This window comes from Ischnura elegans, chromosome 2, assembly GCF_921293095.1.
Source record: "Ischnura elegans chromosome 2, ioIscEleg1.1, whole genome shotgun sequence".
Taxonomy (NCBI): Eukaryota; Metazoa; Arthropoda; class Insecta; order Odonata; family Coenagrionidae; genus Ischnura; species Ischnura elegans.
The window spans coordinates 52,097,661-52,120,533 of record NC_060247.1 but is presented as its reverse complement, the minus strand read 5'-3'; the positions used below and the strand labels follow the sequence as shown (position 1 = coordinate 52,120,533).

The window sequence follows — 22,873 nt, the reverse complement described above, 5'->3', positions numbered from 1 at the left end:
CTTTTACTTTTCTGTTCTTTCGTGTACCTCCGCGTTTCTCAATATATTCATCCGTTCGATTTTTAGGGCTCGCCATCAGCACATTTTGACGAAGGCTGCAAGTCTCTTCTGGTCAGCTTTTCCTTCGTGGTTCTGATCCTTTGCGTGCCACTGCCCACTGAAATGTTTTCACATGCTTCCCTGCTGTATCCATTCTAATTTTTTTGAAGTATAGCAGCAGCCTTCTCCTCATAAGTGTCGTCTTAGTTTGAGCAAAATGACTGTTTCTCTTTGTATTCTCTGATTTTTGCCTTTTTTTACGTATTCCATATCGGGTAATAGTGCTACCGAGGTAGGTGAATCGTGAACTGGCCTTGAGCCAAATCTATTTGAGGTAGCATAAAACTCTAGTACCACTCAGTACCCAGATAGATATCGGATATCCAGAAATACATTCGAAAACTCGGAAAAATAATTTTCTGAGAACTCGAATTTCCATACGAACACATGAGTACCCTCCGATTGGCTGAAATTTCATTTGAAAGATTATGTATCACGCATGCCTTCCATTGCCTGAACTGCACTGAAAGACATTGTATGACTCGTACGGAAGAGGTGATCAGGTAGCAGTATAGAATAACTGTCCAAGCGTAGACAGACTACCTAAGAAGAGAGTTAAGAGCTTAAGTCAATTGAAAAGTAGGATTTTTGACCATTAATGATCATTCTCTGCTTCCTATTATAGTTACTGATTCTGTTTTTCAATTGGGGATAAGCATTCATGTGACAATAACATCACTGTTCAGCATGTATATTAGGAATATGACGTCAAAACTGATTCTTTCTTCCACAATAGCTCTCGGAGAGTGACGCTCACCATGTGGTCCTGCGGGATGCTGGCTTCACGCTCACCGGCCGATACAGATGCGAAGTCTCCGCGGACGCTCCGTCCTTCGACACGGCGCTAGTCGTTGCCTCGCTCGTCATCGTCGGTGAGTATCCCTTTATTCCTCTGATGCTAGAACTTCAGGCACTTCATCTAAAGCCCATACAAGCAGTAATAGATTGCTCATATGAATACCAACTCGCAATTCCCAGCACTGAGTCCTGAGAGTTTTATGTAGTTGATAAGGCGCAAACCACACCATTAATAAGTTGGCACTAATCATGGATTCTACATGGCCTCCATTGAAACTTAGCCGTATGGTATTTAGTTTCCGCTAATGCTGGCTTTGCTTCAATGTATCCTGCGGCATAATTACCAATTGATCGTGTCCGCTGACCTGGAAAATCCATGGTTTATTAATGTGGAAATGTAAAGAAAAGTCATAGACTTATGGCAAAATTTTGCTTGTCCTGCTTTTGGAAACACTGCAATTGTACTGTCCATCTCTGTATATTGAATTATTCGACTTACGCTGGTATACTTGTTAAATGTTGCTAGTCACGCTACTGAAAATACTGCAATTATACTCTAAATCATTGCATTTTGAAATAACCTCGTTTTTTTATATTACTTGCATCCCATTGATTTCAATGAAATAATAATTAGAGATACGAGTAACACATTTATTAGAGTTTCAGGTTTTTGTTTGCTTTTCATTAAGCACGACATGATTTTGATTCAGCTGCCATAGCAGATATGTTATAAATAGAGAAAATCTGGAAAATATTAATGATTGCATCAAAAACCTATCTTAAATTGTGATTTTGTTAGAGGCGCAATTAAATTTCATGAGAGACAGCTGATCATGACCCCTTACCCTCAATGAAGCTTTAATGCCATTGTAATGGTTATTTTGACCTTTGATTCATCAATTTCAACGCAGGGAATATGTTACTTAAAGGAAGCCACAGAATGTACCGAACTTCATTACAGTCTAACAGCCGCCCTTGGGATAGATGCGAATAATATTGCTATTACATAGTGGTTGGAACAGCGAGATCTTCATTTCTAACTCATTTTTGCTAACATATCACTCGAAAATTTTATCATAAAACTCGATTTTCTTTTCCGGAGGTATTTTCTCTACCATTTCTCCTAAAATAGGTTAAATACGGTTAAATCAGGTCTATAATCAATCAATGCTTATTACGCATTACCTTTCTTGGGTGATACCTTCGTTTGAGATTTATTTTCTTCAGAATCGCCTCCAATTATGCTCTAATATTTACTTCTATTTATCGAGTACGAGTAATATATGAGTGCCAAAACATAATTACCTGGCGTATCCCTGAAATTTTGGAACTCCGTAATAGCTTTTATCCATAGATTTCTGACTGTAGATTGGAGGGATAAAATAGTTCATCACATTGATCAATCGATATCATCGATGACTTTTTTCGGTCATAGCACATGATATTTGTTTCTTTTTTAAGCTGCCTCTCATCGTGAGTTGGAGTAAGGTTAACAAGAGAAAGATCAGGATAAACAAGGAATGCTTATTTTGGGAGAAGATGAAACAGAATGAAATTGGGCGGTATAAATCAGGAGGATGCCTTGGAGGAAGAATGATATATGCACGGGGAGATGGGCATTTGGGGATAGCCGCTCCAGGGTTCGGTACGGGAAAAGAGGCTGGTCTTACTGGCCCCTAGTGCAAGATGTGCTGAGCGGTTATCACAGTGGACGAGTTTCAAGGAGGGTTACCTCCTTTATTGACTTCGCTACGTTCCTTCATGTATCGATTTTGCATGGCCGTATATGCTTATCGCGCCATCCTATTTCGATGCTACACTGTTTTTTCGACTTTATTTACATCGAAAATATATCAATTTGTCTAGAATAATTGGAGTGTTTTCTTTCTGGTGAGCTTGCGCCCTCGTACCGAAATTACGTGATGTATCTAATTTCTTCAAATATTGCTTTTCATCGCATTGTCGCAGTCAAAGAATTTTATCGTCGTATTTGTTCTTCGCTTCCCAGTCTACGTTTTTTTCATCTAATTGGACATGATGAGCTTGTTTTTCTTGGTTAATAAGGAACTCAATTGTTGATGCTAGCAATTATCTATTGATGTATCGACCCTGTTCCCATAAACATAAATAACGCCCGTTTAACTTCCGTGATAAGAACCGTAGTGTGAAAAAGTTGAAAATTATATTTTCAAGTCGCCATATGGAGTAAAATCTGAGATTAGTGCGTAGTTACTTGAAGGTAAAGGGAAAAATGAATATTTGATTATTTCGTCTAATCAACCTAAGTGTTCGTGTAACAAATGTAGTTCACAAAGTTATTATCCTCTATGTTCTTGTGCTGTTGCCAGATCCCTAGTGTTTTCATCTTAGCAATTCAAGAACTCGCAGTTTATCCTCTTGAAGCATGAATTTTCCATAAGAATTTACCAATGAGCAATATTCTTGCTAAAGATTTCACCTACCAAACATATAACCGAGAATCGACATCACGATATCTATAGGAAGATCTAGGAAGGCACTTTTATCGCATCAAATTAGGACATTCCATCCCCTCCGATGGAAGGCTAAATAAGTAAATGCTAGGTCTAGAGAGATTCCGAAAAATCCGAATACGGGCAGGCATAAACAGATCTAGGAGGCTTAGTGCAAGGAAAGGACTGGAGGCTAATCACAATTTTGTTCTATGAAACCTCAGGTTTCCATCTCTATCCTTTGCATTGAACTCAATCCTCTTCCCTTCCCGTATTTCTCACTCTGAGCCTCCTCTTATTTCACTCCGGTCCATTTTCTATCATGAATTTATTTCACACTCTTGTCTCTCCTTAATGATGTACCTTTAATGCGGTCATCGTTTTTTTCCCTTTGAAACCTCATACGGGAATTCCAGTCGATGAAAAATGGATGCTGATAGACAGGAAATATTGATCGTTACTGACATGAAAGGTTCGGTAGGGCAGCGTTTGGTTGGATAGTGGAGAAGCGTCACTTTGGGTTGCGGAGGATTAAGGGGATGAGCGTAAGAGAAAAGAAAATAGGTTGGTGATAGGGATTAATTTGTCGTGATGCTACTGAACCGAATATTTCGAGGGGAGAGGGGTGAAGGGGGAGGAAATGGTAATTGGATTTCGGAGAAAGGCTAGAAATAATAAGAAAAGGAGGAAGGAATAACATCTGTGGGTGAAGAAAACACCGATATTAGATTTCGTGCAGAAGTTCCGAGTTTTGAAGGGAGAAGGATTGATGGGAGAGGGAAAGGTTGGCTGAGGAGGACTGATCAATAGAACGTAAGGGTAAGGAGGACAGTGATTTAATATGAGGCGTAGATAGTGAAAATAGGATGGGGAAACTTATCGTTTTCAGGATACGGTGGCGGCAGCTAAGTAAGTAGGTTTTAATGAGGTGCTATCGCGTTTTTTTTCGTATTTTATAAAAAAGTATCACTACCACGGCTGCTTTCTGTAGAATTTGAATATATGAAAAAAAAAAATCAATGCATAAGTAAATGAAATCTACTTCCTTAATAAAATCCATTTGGTAATAGAGCCAAATAAACTATATTAATAATATTCCTGATACGCGGCTTCGGGTGTTTCATTAGACCATATACTTCAGTTGTGATTAAACGAACTTAAATGGATTCTTAATTATTTTTATGATATACCCACTTAATTTTCATGCATGTACGAATCTTATTTTTAATAAATTTAATTAGGCTTGACATAAATGGGTGTGAATTCTAAAAACGCACGATACAAGTAATCTTTTCTAACCCACTCGAAAAATATTGATAACAACCAGCCTTTCAGCACTTAAATGACATGCGATCGAAAAATAATGGGGGACTTCCGATTTGGAAAGACTCGATTCCAACCGATTTATCTACCTAAAACTTCATCACGTAAACAAAGGCAGCAGAAGTAGAATTAGTTTTTCTTGAGTATATTCTGATGGAATAATTTTCGAGTGTGTGGTTTTGGGTAACTCGTCCCAACGTTTCGAAGGTTGAGCCTGCCATCGTCTTCAGGTATAAAATGGTCTCATTTTCGTTCTAATCCGGAAGACGATGGCAGACTCAGCTTTCGAAACGGAACCAGTTAATCAAAACCACACCCGGTGGGAACCCCGAGAAACGTATCAGAATTTATATTGCTCAAGTGATGGCGCTGTAATAAGTAGAAATTATTGGATTTAAGTGTTTATGCCCTTAACTTTTCAAGAAAACCGATGCATCGGTTCTTCGGGTCGTCTTAGATAATGATTTCTATGAACATCGTCTGTCATTAGCCGATCATACAAATGGCACGTATTTTGCTACGGCCAGCGGATAACCATATGTCAGAAGTATCCAATGTACAAATATGTATTGAGCAAACATTTTTAACTTATGATAGAAATTAGCTAAGATGTATTTTACAGCTAATGATCTCTTCCCCAAAAACTGCGGTGATTTGGAGTAGAAGGCGTTTTCTTGGGCGCGGAAGGAGTCTTTTGGTTAGTGGCGGCCGTGCGTTTGGTGAGGGGGTGGAAGTGTTACAAGTTTCCCCCACTCCCCCCTGCGATGAAAGGCCATTGGGTACGGGAGAGGAGTGGAGAGGTTCGGGGGCGGGGTGAGTTGAGTGCTCAGGAGGGCCCCCAGACGGCTGCCGGGGGAAGTTTGGAAGAAAAAAGTAATGGAAAAAGCAGAAGAGAGAGAGAGGGGGAGAGAAATTTCATATCTCCTCGATTTTTCTCATTCTTTCTGAGGGAGCCGTGTATTTTTGTGACAGCTTTTAGTTTCTCCCAACTGATTATAATATGAGTGGAAGAAAAACAAAAGAAATTAGATTAATCTCAAGCAAAAAGTTTCTGAAATATATGTTGCCCCGTTATGATAAGTGACTATTAGTTCACTTCATCCTCGAAGAGAAAAAAATACGGCCTGACTGATTTCATTCAATGCGTCATGACAAATGAGCTGAAGATTTCGTAACTTTTGCCGAGGGTTAGCTGTTATATTAGCTTTCCTTTCGCTGTAATATTGGAGGTAGAAATTATTGTTATCGTATATTCCTTCATACACATTTTCAATGGATTTGGCTCGCTAATGAGAAGTTTAATGCAATTATGATTATTTGAAGTTATCAAGATCTTGAGAATACGTCAGTGTTCTCAAATACAAAGATTCAAAATCCTACTCAACCCGTTTAACGGTTATATACTTTTTGGTTTTTTAGTGGTGTTCCATGGTTATAATAATATTGGTGCTTTATCACCTTTTATAGCTAAGTTCTATTGAAATTATACTTCTCATGTTTTCTTGAATAATTGAAAAGAGTATCTTCTTTTACTTCGTCTCGTCTTTGGTTGGTGGTATGGTATTATAGGAGGCGACCGACAGCTTATTTGCGCCATGAAGGAAAGGTAGGTAAGGAAGGGTAGAGAGAAACCCGGCGTCGGCTTTAGCCTGCTCTTAACGAAAGGCACCAAGGGGACCACGGCTTTACGTCCCATCCGACGGACGGAGTGATGCGCTTGAAATCTTCTCCATACAACATTCTATCAGGGATCGGGCAGTCTCTGAAAATTCTCTGCCACCGCCGGGATTTGAACCCGAGCCCACGGAGTGAGAAGCGAAAACTCTAGCCACCACACCAACCCGATCCCCTCGTCTTTGGTTGCCAGGCCTGAGATTACCGTTCACTCCTAAATATATCCATCCTTTGAAGAGGGTGAGAAGAGTTGGTTCGACTCAAAGGCCCTCTAAGAAGCTTTCAATCGATTTCACAAGGCGCCATGCATAAAATTTTAACAAACATTGTCAGCCAAATGTTAGGGATGGAGGTAGGATATTAGGAGCTTTTCCAGGCTGGATATACCAATGTGTCAGTGAAGCATCTGTTATTAATTCATGGCAAAAGACGCTTTGATCGTTATTTACGTGGAAAAAAATATCCAGTCGAGAATTCTTGTGAAGATTTATTTAAAGAGAACTTAGAGGCTTGTTTGACTCACTTATGTCCAGAGTTCTAAAAACATTTTTTCGCAGCTTAGAGATTTTTATTCTTAAGACTGGAATGCCATAAGAAGATGAATTTTATAGGCTGTAGTCAAAATGCTCAAAGCCACTTGCAAACCTTCCCCATGCAGTAACTGAAAGTACATATTTTACAAATGGCTAATTAAAAGTTAAAGTCTGAGCCGTGATATATTTATTTAATTAAAATTATCAAAATTTATTTTTTGGCCAAGAGGCTACATGAACTTCCAAAGTAAGCACTACTGATTTATGAACAATTAAATACCTACGTGTGAGAGGCACGGTAGACTTAATAATTCCTCCACCTATAGAAATAAAGTATGAATATTGCTCAGGTGTTTATTGGGTCACTCGTCATTACGAGCCTTGTTTCATATTAGTTCATATTGCTCTGATGTTATGCATAAATATTAAAGTGAATAATACAATTTTTCGATTCTCCCCAGAAGATTATGCCTGAGGCCTGAAAATTGTTTTTTCATAGGATTTAAGTTTCTATTGCTATCATATGCATTGAAAGATGTAGTTACCTTCATGAAATATTTTACCCCAGAGAAGCCGTTTTTGATAGACATGAATTAAATCAGGCAATTATAAAAATGGTAATATTTATTAAAGTATTCTACCGGTTAAGATAGGTTTCCATGAAATGATTGAGAAGGGGCCTCCTCTTCCATCATGCACTTCCCTCTTCAATTCAAAGTAAGACCTACTCCCTTTCATTCTATCTAAAAATCCCATTCTTTTCCTTCATCTCCCTCGTTTAACTAACATTCTTCTGTCTAACACTGTTTCAACATCCCCTGTCCGCTAAGTACTCGCTAAATAATAAACTATCAACACAGCCAATATTAATTATCTTAATTATTAGAAACATGTATTTGAGAACCCTCATCGAGAGCTGAACTGGAGATTTACATAAGACAATCTGCTGGTACGACTTCAGAACGTATGGATTTAGGCTTTATTACATATTATGGTGAAGAAGTTGAGCGGGTTGCAGAATTCATTTTCTATGGTAAAGTGATGAATAATTGGAGAAGCAGTTTTCATTTCTGCACATAGATAAGCGAACTTTCGTTTTGGAATATCAAACGTATCATAAATTTCTTTCCATTTACGTCGCTTTAATTTTATCACTGCTCATTGAAAGCTCAAATCAATGTCATATTTCATTTTGTGTATGAAATAAACCATTATTTACATGATTCATGTCAAAGCTCCTACAAGTCTTACTGCGTATTTAATGATTCTTTTCGCAATTGGATGCCAGTATCTTTTGGAAAATATCGTCCTTCATTGGAAGATTTCCTTATGAAATTGGATGCCAGTATCTTTTGGAAAATATCGTCCTTCATTGGAATATTTCCTTATGATAAAATTCTGATTAATGAGGGTAAAACCGTTGTGTATGCTTTTAAATATGACTGCCAATATTTATTATTATAATAGCCATCCGCATACAGAACAATTCAGCAACCATCTATTTAGATTTGAACAAGGTTTTGAGCATTGGAACACTTTCTGAAGCAAGCAGCCGGGAACGTAAATAAACACATGAGCAAACCGACGACCTGTTTTTCACCCTCACGTTTCGCGACTTGTGTTTTCGCTTCATATTTTTGTCGCTTTGTTTTATCCTCTACCATTCCTGCGCCGTCTTTTATTCGTTCTCATCTCTTTTTATTGTGGCCCATTTGTGTCCACATGCTTGTTTCCTTTTACTTAATGCGGCGGTTTATTGTCGGATGGAACTAACAAAACGTAAGAGATTTAGGAATACTGGTCGTAATGGGCGTGGGAGGAAGATATCCCACACACATAGGAGCATGGTATATGCGTGGAGTAGGGAATTTGGTCTTAAAGTGTGACGTGGAAACGTGGGTGGAAGATTTTCGATCGTAAACGTGGATGGGAAGAGAGACTGTTTGTAGTGAGAGAAAGGAGAGATTTCTGAGCGCAGAGGGTTGAGTGTTGACAATGGAACATTTTAATGGGAGGTGAGAGTTTATTAGCAAGCTACCAAAGTTCCACTTAACGAGCCAAGATGTCTTCTTATCCCTCACGCTTCAAGGGTTGCCGTATTTCCCCATTCATGTACCCTTTCCATCACATCCATCGCCTATTTTGCGCGTTCTCCCGTCCCGAAAATCTCTCAAATGTTCTTTGTCTCATGCCCTCTCGATGAGATCTCATCCTGTTGTTGTTCCTCTCACCTCATCTCATTTTCTTCGACGGCACTCCTTTGCGTCCTCCCTTCTTACGAGCCACCCTCGCTCGCTCTCTCTCGCGCCGCATCTGAACCATTCTCCTTCTCCCTCCCCAACTCGTTGTTCCTGTTTTGACTTCCTTGGAAATTCAAAATCTCTCTGTATTTCCGCTTTCCTTTGAGAATCTCGCTGAAAGGTTTTCGGGTTTTTCTGTATATCCAGGTCGTATAATACATCGTAATACGAAAAACTAATACACAAATATCTGATGATACGTCTATTTGAATGTTATATCCAAAATTTTAGATTTATTTTAACCAGGAACTATATTTTTCTGAAACTTCTTTAGCGGGCAGCTACTTTTGATTTATTTTTCCTTTAATCTCTTTTCCTTGAGTACCAATCATTTATTTAGAACATGGATCTGACTTTCATATTTTTATGAATTGTTATTGTGGAAGTAAATATTTTAATAGGCACGCATTCCAAATCTAGTTACGTAATACTTTTATTATTACAAAATTATGAATTTTTAATCAATTTCTTTTTTTCTTGACTACTAAAAGTTTCGCCTCGGAAGAATTTTCACCGAAAACTAAGATTTTTACATACATGAAAGCGGTTTTCACGTCATATTGACCGTGTAGCCGTAATCGCTGTTTTTTCTTTTGTTTTTTTTTTTTGAGGATTAAGTGAGAAGGTGAGTAGAGAGTGATCAAAGAGCGTCCGATAAGCTAATGAGGTAACTTCGTACGAGTGGAATATTCAAAGAGAGGAGGCTATGACGTTCCCGGGACGTGCTTCTCCGTCTGAACAAACTGCATGTGCTGTTACTTCGGCACGGATTGTAGTTATAATGCGAAATGTATATCATTTATGTCACCCTGCAAGAATAATTGTTTTCTCCGTTCCCCTAAGTCTCCGTAATAAATTACACAGACTAAATAAATTATTCACATGAGATACATGAAAATATGGATTAAATCATCATGACTGGCCAACAATCCCAGTGTTGCTTTGACGCGGCTCTCCACTCAAATCTCCCACTAGCTTATCTTTACACCCTTCACACATCTTTGCTTTCACATAATTCTCCACATGTTCCATATATTTTATTTGCGGTATACCTTTTCTGCTCTTGCCATCTACTTCTCTCTCGTTGATTTTCTTCATCAGGCTATCATATTTCGAGACATGGCCGATAAAATTGCTAATTATTTTTATCAAGGTTTTCATGATGCCTCTCATGTATCCTCCTCTTACTAGGAATTCCTCGTTACTTACTCGGTCGATCCTTTTGAACGACATCATTCTTCTTTAGCCTCATATTTCGGAACTTTCTAGCCTTGATTTACTTCTGGCTTTCATTGCCCATGTCGCACTTCCGTAGAGAAGCATACTCCAAACGTAAGTTCTAACAAATTGTTACCTTACTTCTATGTTTTAATTTTTCAGATGGAGTGGATCTTTCTTTCGGTAGATTTCTCTCTTTACCTTTGAAAATTCCATTCTTGTTTCTTCCATCGCTAGGTATTTTTCTTTCCAAATAACAGAATTATTTACCCCCTCCAGTTTATGCTTATCTTATTTAACGTTAGTCTTCACTTCTTCTCTCCTGATTCACACTGACCTATTGTTTCTTGTGCGCTAATTTTCATCTGATATCTTAATAGATATAATAGATACCTGTTATACCTATTTCCCTAGCTACATCAACCAGAATATTTTTCAAATCCCTCTCTATCCCTGCTATGACAGCTATGGTATCGGTAAATCGTAGCTTCCTAATTTTTCCTTCATGGGTATTCACTCCCGACGTCTTTACTTTGATTTCATTAATGGCTTTCTCGATGTAAGCGTAAAAAATTACGGGTTGAATTTTTTTGTGTCTATCTTTTCCTGCTTCTTCACAGTTGGGTTATGATTTTTCCAGTGCTTTTGTAAAAACTGTAGATTATTCTCCTATCATAGTAAAGACTTACAATAATTTTCAGGATTTCAAGCATTTTGTTCTTATCCACGTTGTCAAACGCCTTCTTTAAGTTCATGAGCGCAACGAACGTGGGCTTTTTCTTTTCCAATAGCTTTTCTGTAAGCACTCTGAGGGCTTCCCTTGTGCCTTTTCTTTTTCTGAATATGAATTGGTCCTCATCAATGCACTCATCTGATCTTCGTTCTAATCTTCTGTAGATTATCGTGGTCAGTATCTTGAACGCATGCGTTATCAGGCTTATGATACTAAAATCTTCACAGTTCTCTGCTCTTTTCTTCCTGGGAATTTGGATTATTTTTTTCATCTCGAAGTCCTTTGGAATCGCACCTGTTGAATACATTTCACAACGATTTTTCCCTGCTAGTTTAACGTCTTTTCTCCAGCATTTTAAATTATCTTTGTTGGAATATCGTCAACTCTAGATGCTTTATTCAATCTTAAATTTGTTACTGCTGCATCAATATCTCATCTTAAAATTGGGGCTTCCATTCCATATTTACGTTGTTCTCTTCCATTTTCGACAGCTTTCGTTCTTAGGCTGTCTCCTTTGTACAATTTTTCCAGATGTTCTTTCTATCTCTTCACTTTGCCCCCGTTTTCAGCCATTGGCTCTCCATTTTTATTCCCTAGGGTTTTATGTCTTACGCCCCCTTTCCGAAAATGGTTCTTCACTATGTAGGTGGCCTCTTGTTTTTCATTCACAAGATTGTTCTCCACCCTCATAGGAAAATAAAATCCACATTTCTTTAGTCTTCTCCGCTTTTTTTATTAGTATCTCTTTTAGTATTTCCTTTTAACAAGTCTGTAATGACTTTGTTTTCGCAATCTATTACTTTCTTCGATGAGATCACAAAATTCCTGTGGGATCCATGTTTTTTTTAGTAAAGAATTTGAAATGGAATCTTGTCGCCGGACATTTTCCACGTTTGGGAGTTTCGAATAATAAGTTGGAAACTACTAGCCTGAGTTTGGTGAACGATTCAAGTAGTCATTTTTCTCTTTTATTTTGGATTCATATTTTTCAGGTTATTATTTCGTCTTGACCTTCGCCGACGATGGCATTACAGCCAACTAAAATAAAAACAATTTCTTCCCCGTTTATCTGTTTCATGACATCCATTATATCTTGCTAGACGTCATGTACCTTTTCATCTTCATAATCTGATGTAGGATGTAAACCTGCACCACCACAGTTCCTACGGCTTTGGTTTCTCTTGTTTATTTCTTCACTATTACTATCCATTCATTAAACTGCAGGTAGATGCATCCCATTGCTCTTTCTCAGCATGATACTTACCCCAGAATTAACATTTAGCGGTCCTGTGTTTATCATTCTGTGGTATCTACTTGGAAAGTCTCCTTCTTGAGGCCAATTCATTTCGATGATTACGTAACACACCGAGGATCATTTTTGCGTCTAAACCAGTAAGTTTTTTGGCTTACGGGCGGTAGGGCAATCTAACATTCCATGTTATCATCGTAAAAATTCTATTATATTAAACTGAAATACCCTCTGCAGTAGTCTACGCCCTAAGATCCAAATGGGGAAGTTTACCTCCCACATATTTTACTCGAGAGAATGCAATTGCTATGATTAAAAAGAAGTGGAGTTGATGCAACTCCTTGAGAAAATTATGCTGTGATTTCTCTTTGCTTTCCACGTCGCAGTATCTCGGCCGTCAAAGTAAATGTTACCTCGCCCGTAGTGAAATGCGTGTCACTGTATAGACCAAGATGACCGCCTACACACTTATGATGTAGAGCTCTACCCCGGTTGACGATAGGCATAATTGTTGACTGTCGCCAATTTATGGCATAGCCACAGGTTCCGATATCATTTTAATGGCCAAACTTATCCAATGATAGACCAATACCCTCTCAGGACGTCGTCAATGCTTCTTATTTGCGCTTATTTGCAGAGTGAACTCGCTTATCTTGCAGCTAACAGCTATATCTAGCGATCAACCCACCACCAGCAAGCCGGTGGACCAACTCAGTGGTTTCAATCTGAGACGCTAGCTGGGTGGAATTTGTGCCTTATTGGTTATGGAAATTTTTTCAGAAAGTATTGCTACATTTCATATCAAGTTTTTGGAGACGAATTTCATGTATCTTGCAATGTAATCACGGATTCATGCACCTATTTCACTGCCAGATGTTTTACGAAAATGTTTATTTATGACATTAAAAGAGATCAATGCTAATGCACCCTATTCGAAATTGAGGAAACCCATTTTTACTACCTATTCTTGAATAGTTTTTATCGGGACGACTGCCGTTTCTCTTGTCCTCTCTGTATAACATAGACGTTGATGGTTGTAATGGAAATTATTAAACAAATACAGACGTCGTGACATTTATTGAATATTTTAGCGCTAAATTCCATTCGTGCTATGTAAACACTCGCTAGTTGAGCAGTCGAATAATGCTTTTCGAGTAAAAAATGCTACAGCTTTCTCACTACCCAGGCTTAAGCTAGAGTTGTAATGCGTAATCACGAAAAAGCTAGAAAAATGAAGTAGAAAAGACAAAATCAAAGAGAAATGTGTGGTTTTCATAAATTAAGCAAAGTTTCGTGATTTTTCGAAATAATAATTAAATGAATTCCTAGATATTTTTAATACGCCGATCAAAAGGCATAATAATACATTATTCTGTTTGGAAATTGGAATTACCAAAAGGAGCTTGAAATATATGTAGCTTGAACGAATAGCTTCTCCGAGCATCAAAACGTATATAAAAACTTGTTGGTGATGTCTTGAAACTCTTTTGCCCTCCACAGAAGACGAAAGAAGAGGAGTTAGTGGAGAAGAAACAATTAGTGACGAAGGTGATGAGGAAGAGGGAGAAATTGGAGAGAATGACGAAGACGAAGAGTGGGAGGGAGGTGACTCCGACGATTGGGGCGAAGATGAGGAATATGAGGAAGACGACGATGAAACAAGCCATAACATGGAGAAGGGCACTTACTCCCGAGCTGATGTGGGGAGGGTTTTCAGGGGCAGAGATCTGGGAATTGTCAACGGAGTGGACAGAGAAAGACATTCTGGAGACGCTGAAGGAATCTTCAAATGTGTAGATGGATTGGAGACTGGCGAAGGGTGTATGATCGGTAGAAAAGCGCTCTTGGAGAATGAAGGGGGTCCAGAAGTTTCAAATTGCAATATTAATTCTGCAGGAGAAGACGGCTGTCACGTAGACAGCTCACAAAACAGTAGATACGAGGATTGGGAAGGTGAATATGGGGATTCTGAGCTTTGGGAAGAAGAGGAGATAAGCAGGTTGGCGTGGCAGAGTGGCCCTGGTCCAAGGGGTTGCGACGATACAGAGGTGGACTCCTTGGAGAGCATGGGAGGGAAACAGGCTAGGTGGTTAGGCTGTGATGGGGGAGGCAGTTGGAATGGCGAGTTGACCGAGGACGATTGGGACTCCTGGTGGGAGTTGGAAGATGAAAATGAGGACGAGGAATTCAAAGAAGAACACTTATTCGTAAACGAAACTGGTGGATGCGGAGCGGGCGAGGAAAATAGGCTAAGTATGAGCGAACCTGAAGGCGAAGGAGAGGGTTACCATTTTGGAATTCATAGCGATGAAGCGGGCACTGCTGGGGAAAACGAAAACCTCGGCGGAATCCCGGGCGGCAGTCGTCGAGATAGAGCCTTGAAAAGAATAGAATTGGATCGGCATATATTCAATATCCTGGAGGCCTTAACCAGAGTAATAGATGGAATCCTGGAATTGATCGTGAGACTGGTGGAGGAGGGTAGGAACCTAGAAGAGGAAGAGTTGATGAGAAGAGAGTACGGTGATGCAGGGCACTTTGCGGATGACCGTTTATTCATGATGAAAGAGGGGAACTGTGTTCCTTTCAGAATGGAAACAGGAGGAAAGGACTCGGAGGGAGGAGTGCCAGATATCGGGAGGATAACAAAATTTATCGAAGGATTGCTGAGAAATGGCCAGAAGGAATTGAAAGTAGAAGGTAATGACGTCGTAAATTACGAAGATGAAGAGGAACGGTACGAATTGGATGCTGGAGACGCAGGCGAAGCGGTAGATTTTAACGAGGAGGGAGAGGAAAGCCAGGAGGAGGACTTATTCCTGCCCGAAGAGGAGGAGGTGGAGGAAGAGGACTTGGTTGGGGAACTCGTGCCATTTTTGCCCGGAGTAGCTATCGATAGTGCGGAACACGGTGATGTAGGGGTGCAGAAATTGGAGGGGAATGATGTTTTCAGGGTGATACCAAAGGCGAGTGGGCGGGAAGGCGACGAATTCTTGGGTGGAGGCTGGGCGGGTCGCGGTGGTGTGATTCCTATTACGAGGCGCGGCGGGAGTGAGGTGGTGCAGCAGGTAGGGAAGAATGTGGCTAAAGATAGGCATACTGGAGGTGGAGGAGAGGGCCCACTGGATGAAGGCATACTGGTAGAAGACGCAGATTCAGTTGGGCAGGTTCTTTTGTTTCAGAAGGACGAAGAACTGGAGGATGCAGAGGAAAAGAATGCGTCCTTTTCCGACGTAAACAAATCAATTGATTTGCACAGTGATGTTGAGAAGGAAAACGTCGGAGAATTAGTCAGTGTTGATACAGTAGAAGACTTAGGGTTTTCCATAAGTGAGGATGGCGAGAGAAATGGAGAAAGGATGGAAAGCGTCGGAAAAATTAGTGATGAAAGTGCTTACGGTAGTGAGAATGACTCATCTCTAAATTATTCATTAGAGAAAAATTATATATTAGAAGCGAAAATTGGTGATCAGGAGGAATCAGATACTGAAGAGTTGAGGAAGGAATTTAATGAACTTGGTCCATTGGAGAATATAGATTTCAAAGACTCAAACAAATTGGGGGAAAATATCAACGAAGAGGGAAGAGGAGAAATGGCTACACAGGATCATAGCATAGATTGTATTGTTCATGGCATTAGCGATGATAATGTTGCAGAACGGATTGTAGAAAAAGATTTAGGATCGAAGAGTATTGATAGTGAAGAAAAAATTGGGTACACCAAACTTGTAGGTGATGTTCATTTCGTGTCGGGAAAGGCGGAAGATGAGTCTTATTTCGAAGTTAATGGATATAAAACTGAATCAAAGATACCGGAGGAGAAGCTAGTAGACATTGAACAAGGAGAAATATCTGTAGCGAGTATGAGTGATGAAAAGGAATGGAACGATCAAAAGATGAAGGAAAGGGAAAGGGAGGAGAAACAAAACGATGAGTCTGAATATTCAGCTCGTTTCAGTCAGGGTACTCTCAGCACTGGGATAGAGCTGGAGTGGAAAAGAGATTCATTGCATGAAGTGAATACGGGCATACACCATGTGTCGGAAGTAGAAATGCAGAAAGAAGTTGCATTGGAAATAGAGAGTCAGGTGGCATTGGCTGCGCGGAAGTTGCCAACAGAGTTGAAGATGGATGTAGAAAATAAGGAAATGCAAGAAAATGAACTGCTAGGAATGGAAGAAGAAGAAAAGATTAAAGTAAAAATTGATATTGAGGTAGGCTCAGGTGTACAGCAATATATTGAAAAGGATATAAATGTAGATTTAAGAGAGATAAAGGATACGGAATCAGTTGAATCAAATGTGAAGTCTGGAACACAAGTTGAGAATAATAAAATAGAAGAAAATATATTGGCGATAACGGAAGTTCAGAAGGAGGTGAAAACTAATGAAGAGAATAAAGTGGAAACGATTGTAGAAGAATATATGCAAACGGAGGTGCAGGGAGAGGTTAAAGCAGAGGCGAAGAAAGACGAGAATGCGGAATTAGAGACAGTAAAGGGAGCTGATGTTATAAATGTCACAGCGGAAGTTGAGAAAGAGTCGAAGGAGAAAGCAGAGAAAGGGGAAACTAAGGTTCAAGAATTATTGGAGTTGAAAGTAAAAAATCTGAACACGGAATCGAAAATTGCGTCGAGGACTGATGTAGGGAAAGAAGAAGTAATAACATTTGAGGAAATAACAGAAATGGATCTAAAGAAGCAGGTGGAAACAAAATTTGGACAAGAAGTGAAAACTGATGTAAAGAGCGTGGCGATATCGAAATTAAAGGAAGATGTGAGAACGGAGGTAACAGAAGGCGTGGGAACGAAAGTAATGAAAGATGTCAGAACGGAAGTAAAGGAAGATGTGAAAACAAAAGTAAAAGGAGGTGTGGGAACGAAAGTAATGAAAGATGACAGTACGGAAGTAAAGGGAGATGTGAAAACGGAAGAAAAGAAAGGTGTAGGAACGGAAGTAAAAGAAGGTGTAAAAACGGACGTAATGAGTGATTTGGGAAAAGATATAAAGGGAGCTGTAAGAATGGAGGTTAAGGAAGATATGGGAAGAGAAGTGAAAAAGGATTTAAAAACGGAAGTAAAGAAAGTCGTGAGAACAGTAGAAAAGGAGGATGTGGGAAAGGCAGTAAAGGGAGATGTGAAAACGAAAGTAAAGGTGGGTGGAGGAACGGAAGTAATTAAAGATGTGCTAACGGAGGTAAAGGAAGATGTGAAACCGGATTTAAAAGGAGATGTGAGAGCGAAAGTTAAGGAATTTGTAGGAACGGAAGTAAAGGAGGACGTGAAAAAGGAAGTGAAGGGAGAAGCGGGAATTGAAGTAAGGGATGATGTGGAAACTAAGGTAAAGGAAATTACAATAAAAGAAGTCAAGGAAAATGCAAGAAAGGAGGTGAAGGAAGATGCAAGAAAAGAAGTAGAGGAAAACGTAAGAACGGAAGTAAAGGATGATGAGAGAATGGAGGTAAAGGAAGAGGCGGGAATGAAAGTGAAAGAAGATATCGAAACGGAAATAAAGGTAGATATTATAAAACCGGAAGTAAATGGAGATGTGGGAACGGAAGTAAAGGAAGTTGTGAGAATGGAAGTGAGGAGAAACGTGAGAACGGAAGTACAGGAAGGTATGAGAACTGAAGTGAGGGAAGATATCAGTACGGAAGTAGAAGGTGATCTAAGAAAAGAGGTAAAAGATAATGTGAGAATGGAAGTAAAGAGAGACGTAAGAATGGGTATGAAGGAATATGCGGGAGCAGAAGTTAAGAATGATGCGGGAACAGATATAAAGGAAGGTGTGAGAACGGAAGTAAAGGAAAATGTGGTAACGGAAGTGAAGAAAGGTGTGGGAACGGAAGTAAAGAAAGATGCAGTAACGAAGGTAAAAGAAGGCATTAGAACGGGAGTAAAGGAATATGTGAGAACGGAAGTAAAGGAAAATGTGATAACGGAAGTGGAGGAAGGTGTGGGAACGGAATTAAAGAAAGATGCGGTAACGGAGGTAAAAGAAGGCATTAGAACGGAAGTAAAGGAAGATTTGAGAACGGAAGTAAAGGAAAATGTGATAACGGAAGTGAAGAAAGGTGTGGGAACGGAAGTAAAGAAAGATGCAGTAACGAAGGGAAACGAAGGCATTAGAACGGGAGTAAAGGAAGATGTGAGAACGGAAGTAAAAGAAAATGTGATGACGGAAATGGAGAAAGGTGTGGGAACGGAAGTAAAGAAAGATGCAGTAACGAAGGTAAAAGAAGGCATTAGAACAGGAGTCAAGGAAGATGTGAGAACGGAAGTAAAGGAAAATGTGATAACGGAAGTGGAGGAAGGTGTGGGAACGGAATTAAAGAAAGATGCGGTAACGGAGGTAAAAGAAGGCATTAGAACGGAAGTAAAGAATGATTTGAGAACGGAAATAAAGGAAAATGTGATAACGGAAGAGAAGAAAGGTGTGGGAACGGAAGTAAAGAAAGATGCAGTAACGAAGGGAAACGAAGGCATTAGAACGGGAGTAAAGGAAGATGTGAGAACGGAAGTAAAAGAAAATGTGATGACGGAAATGGAGAAAGGTGTGGGAACGGAAGTAAAGAAAGATGCAGTAACGAAGGTAAAAGAAGGCATTAGAACAGGAGTCAAGGAAGATGTGAGAACGGAAGTAAAGGAAAATGTGATAACGGAAGTGGAGGAAGGTGTGGGAACGGAATTAAAGAAAGATGCGGTAACGGAGGTAAAAGAAGGCATTAGAACGGAAGTAAAGAATGATTTGAGAACGGAAATAAAGGAAAATGTGATAACGGAAGAGAAGAAAGGTGTGGGAACGGAAGTAAAGAAAGATGCAGTAACGAAGGGAAACGAAGGCATTAGAACGGGAGTAAAGGAAGATGTGAGAACGGAAGTAAAGGAAGATGTGAGAACGGAAGTAAAAAAGGATCTTACAACGGATATAAAGGAAGACGTCAAAGCGAAAGTAAGTGATGTTGTTGGAACGGAAGTGAAGGAAAAGAAGGGTTACGTAGTAGAGAGAGAGAAGAAAAATGTTGTTGAAGCAGATTTGCACGAGGATACAATGCCGCTTAATGAAGAGGAAAAAACCAAGAAAATTAAAATTGAAGCGCAGATATTTGTCGGAAAATCACCTGAGCTTACTACGATATTAGATGGAAAAAGGAACGATAGTCATGAGGTATTGGAGAAATAAAAATAATGGATGAGGTGCACAAAGAAAAGACAGGTGTGGCTCTGCGGTGGCTGTAGAGGCAGAGGAGGGAGGATATATGGATGAGGTCGAAATTTTTACATAAGCTAGTGTAATGGAGATTCCGAAAGGAAAAGAGGGTATAGATATTGTCAATTGATGAAAGATTTTGTAGTAGCATTTTGACCATTTAAATTTATCAGTGTATACATATCAATTTGATAAGAAAATCGCAAATGGTGAAGTTTTCAGTCCAGTAATATTTGTGGATGAAAGAGAAACGCCGCTAATAGGAAAGGTGGTACTGTTAGTGGGGTAGAACAGTGGTGGGGTTACATGCTAAAACAGAAATATTTAATAAAATGCTACGGCAGTCCACAGTCTGAAAAATGGAAGCCAAAAATTAGAAATAGAAAACAGGGTAACCAAAAGACTGGCAGAAAATTAAATGGAAGTGAAAACTGAAGATTTAAAAGTAGTCAATGAAGAGTTGGAAAATGTTTGGGAGCATGCAATGAGCGAAAAAGATGCTGGCACTGTAAAAAGAAATGTAATAAAGTCTGAACTTAAGCAATCATAATAGAGAAGAGTGAAGCTCTTAAAAATGTATGACAAGCAACGACGGTTCACAGCTGAGAGTGAATAACTTGACCCCGTAAGAGTCTAACACTGGCTTACGAAATGAATCCGTACGTCCAATGAGTGAACTCACACCTATAAGTATAGGTGGAACGGATTTTGATCGCATATTGGTCATTTGGATTTGATATTGGAATTCTTACACTCTGAGGAAGAGAAAGACAAGCAGAAATAAGTGTTCATAGATATAGAAGAAGCAGCAAAAGAAGATGAAGGCTTATGATGATGATGGTAGATTTAAATTGAGGTCAAATCGGAATACAATGTGGGGAGAGAGGAGAAGATTGTGAATTGGGGAAGCCAGAGCTTTGGAGGGAAACTGTTGATGAAAGCTCAGGATTAATAAAATATTCATAAGAATTGAGTACGGAAGAAGCTTCAAATAGAGGCAATGATGTAGGTGAGGTGAACGAGATTTTTGGAGATGCAGTTAGTGAGGGTAGTAGAGGCACAAGCGTCAAGATGGAGAATGAGGGGATTGAAGAAAGGAATGAAAATTAATCTACAGGAGATATGCAAAGCCTTGTAAAAGTGGAAAAGCCATGGTCAGGTGGTGGAATGAGAGTGTATTGTAAGACAGGAGAGCGTTGCAATGGAGGTTGTAAAACGAGTGGAAGAATGATATACATTCGTTGGAGGAAAGGATGGAGAAGTATCTATTATTGGGGATGAAAATTGACCCATTCGGGAGAATGAGAGACAGGATATGATGGTGGATGCAAGAGAATCGATTGGGGAAATGAACGACGCTATGGGAACCGAGAGATAGATATCGCTATGGTACGGGGGTAAAATTGAGAGGCGGATCATTCTTGGCAGATAACGAGAGGGGTTCAGTTTTGGAGATGAACTTTGTAACAGAGGGAGTATCAGGTATATTTAGTAAGGCATTGGAAATGAATCGCAGAGGAGAAGAGGAAAGGATGAACGAAGCAGAGGAGGTAGAATGTAAAGGGGCTTGAATTGTTTTTTATTTTACCTGGACCAGGTGAGGCCACAATCTGGCCCCCTCATCCCTTTTTAGCCAGGGTTCATTTACAGAATGTCAGTAATTACATCAGAAATGTGATTAAAATGCAAATAATTTTGCACGCTGGCTAAATAATTTCAATGGTAACGCATTTACAGTCAAGCCAGGGGGACAGACTGTCGAACAACATCCAGCCACCCACGCATGTGTTTGGCACATCAGGCAGCCTCTGTGAAGAAATTTGTAAGAAATAGTTAAAAATAAATAGATATTGATAAATAAATAGTAAATTAGTAAATAAAAAAGATATAATTTGAACAAATTGAAATAAGAAAAGAGAGTAGGTACTAACAAAGGAGGGTGAATTACTTCGGAGGGATGTAAATATTGGAATTGGTGAGGGATCGTGCAATAAAATAAGGAGAATTGATTTATGAAAGGATAGTTGTTGTCTCATGGTACCCTTTCAAAAAAGTAGAAAAGAGTATTAGTTAATATGTAAGGTTCCTTAGAGAAGAAAAACCTTTCGTAAAAATGAACGATGCTGTTCCGGTTCGAGCTTAGCTACAACAATCGGAGATACGATCTACTGAAGATACCTCAGCAGCAGAAAGTAGGATTAAAGGTGGTTAAGGAAATGTGTTTGTTGGAGAAAAAATTGTAGTTGAAGAAATAGTGAAACAGTGACAGGAAAAGTTGAAGGAATGAGTTGTGAGTGCAAATACTGTATAAGATAAAGGAAAAATAATCAGGAAAAAAATATCAAGAAATGATAAAACCTTTTTCCCAACGAGGTTAAATGGATTCAAATATTGGATGTACAATGAAAAAATTCCATGAAAATGTGATGGAAGAAGACATCAGAGTGCGTCCGAAGCATTGAAAAATGTTGCTATTCTGGCCGGAAATTAGCTGGTGGGGGATATAATAGATCATTGTGACAGAAGAATTGTATGAAATGAAATAAATAGATCTTACCAAATGTGTTTCAACAATATCTAACAAAATAGAACAATGCAGAATTAACTCGAAAAAGATATAGGTGGAGAAAAGAACTGCTTTAGCTTTTTCGAGTTCATCCTCCATTGCTGCACTTTATTCATTCTCCTTGAATTCTTTCTCTCCATTCTTCAGTTCGGCTGAGTACATCTTATCCTTCTTCATTAATTGAGCCTATGCAGTGTTTTTAGATTGTATTGAAACTAAAATAAGGGCACAAGTGAAACAAGACAATATGTGATTTATGAGAGCGTGGAAAAGTGCTGATGTTGATATTAGTGAATTTGAGCGAATGAATTTTTACTATTGTATGAACACGGTTAGCGGATTTTTATCATACAACAGCTGTGAAAAGCCAAAAAAATTATAAATGACGTAAAGGGAATGGTTCGATTAGTGTGAAAATTGAGTTCAATGGTAGAAACGGATTAAACCAAATAATTATACGGAATATTAGAAGAGAAGTATTTTCAAGGAGGTAAAAGAAAGGAATATATCTTCGTATAAGAGAATAAGGCTAAGGTGAGAAGTCGACGCGTCTAAGATATGTACATTTTGCTGAGAGATGTAAAACTTCCTTGAGTACAATAAATAGCGCCTCACAAATGGTAGGATTTCGTAAATTGATTTTAAATGGCATCTTAAATAGGTTGGAATTATCCAATTAATTGCGGTAAATGGAAAATAAT

General features: G+C 39.1%; 1 protein-coding gene across 1 annotated transcript in view; it reads left to right on the top strand.

The window, feature by feature from the left end:
- The window catches only part of LOC124153730, a 230,085-nt gene that overhangs the window by 170,107 nt on the left and 37,105 nt on the right, over positions 1-22,873 (top strand). The window contains exon 3 of the mRNA XM_046527065.1: positions 836-971. Within this exon, the coding sequence (XP_046383021.1) occupies positions 836-971 (136 nt within the window). The remainder of the gene's footprint in view (positions 1-835; positions 972-22,873) is intronic.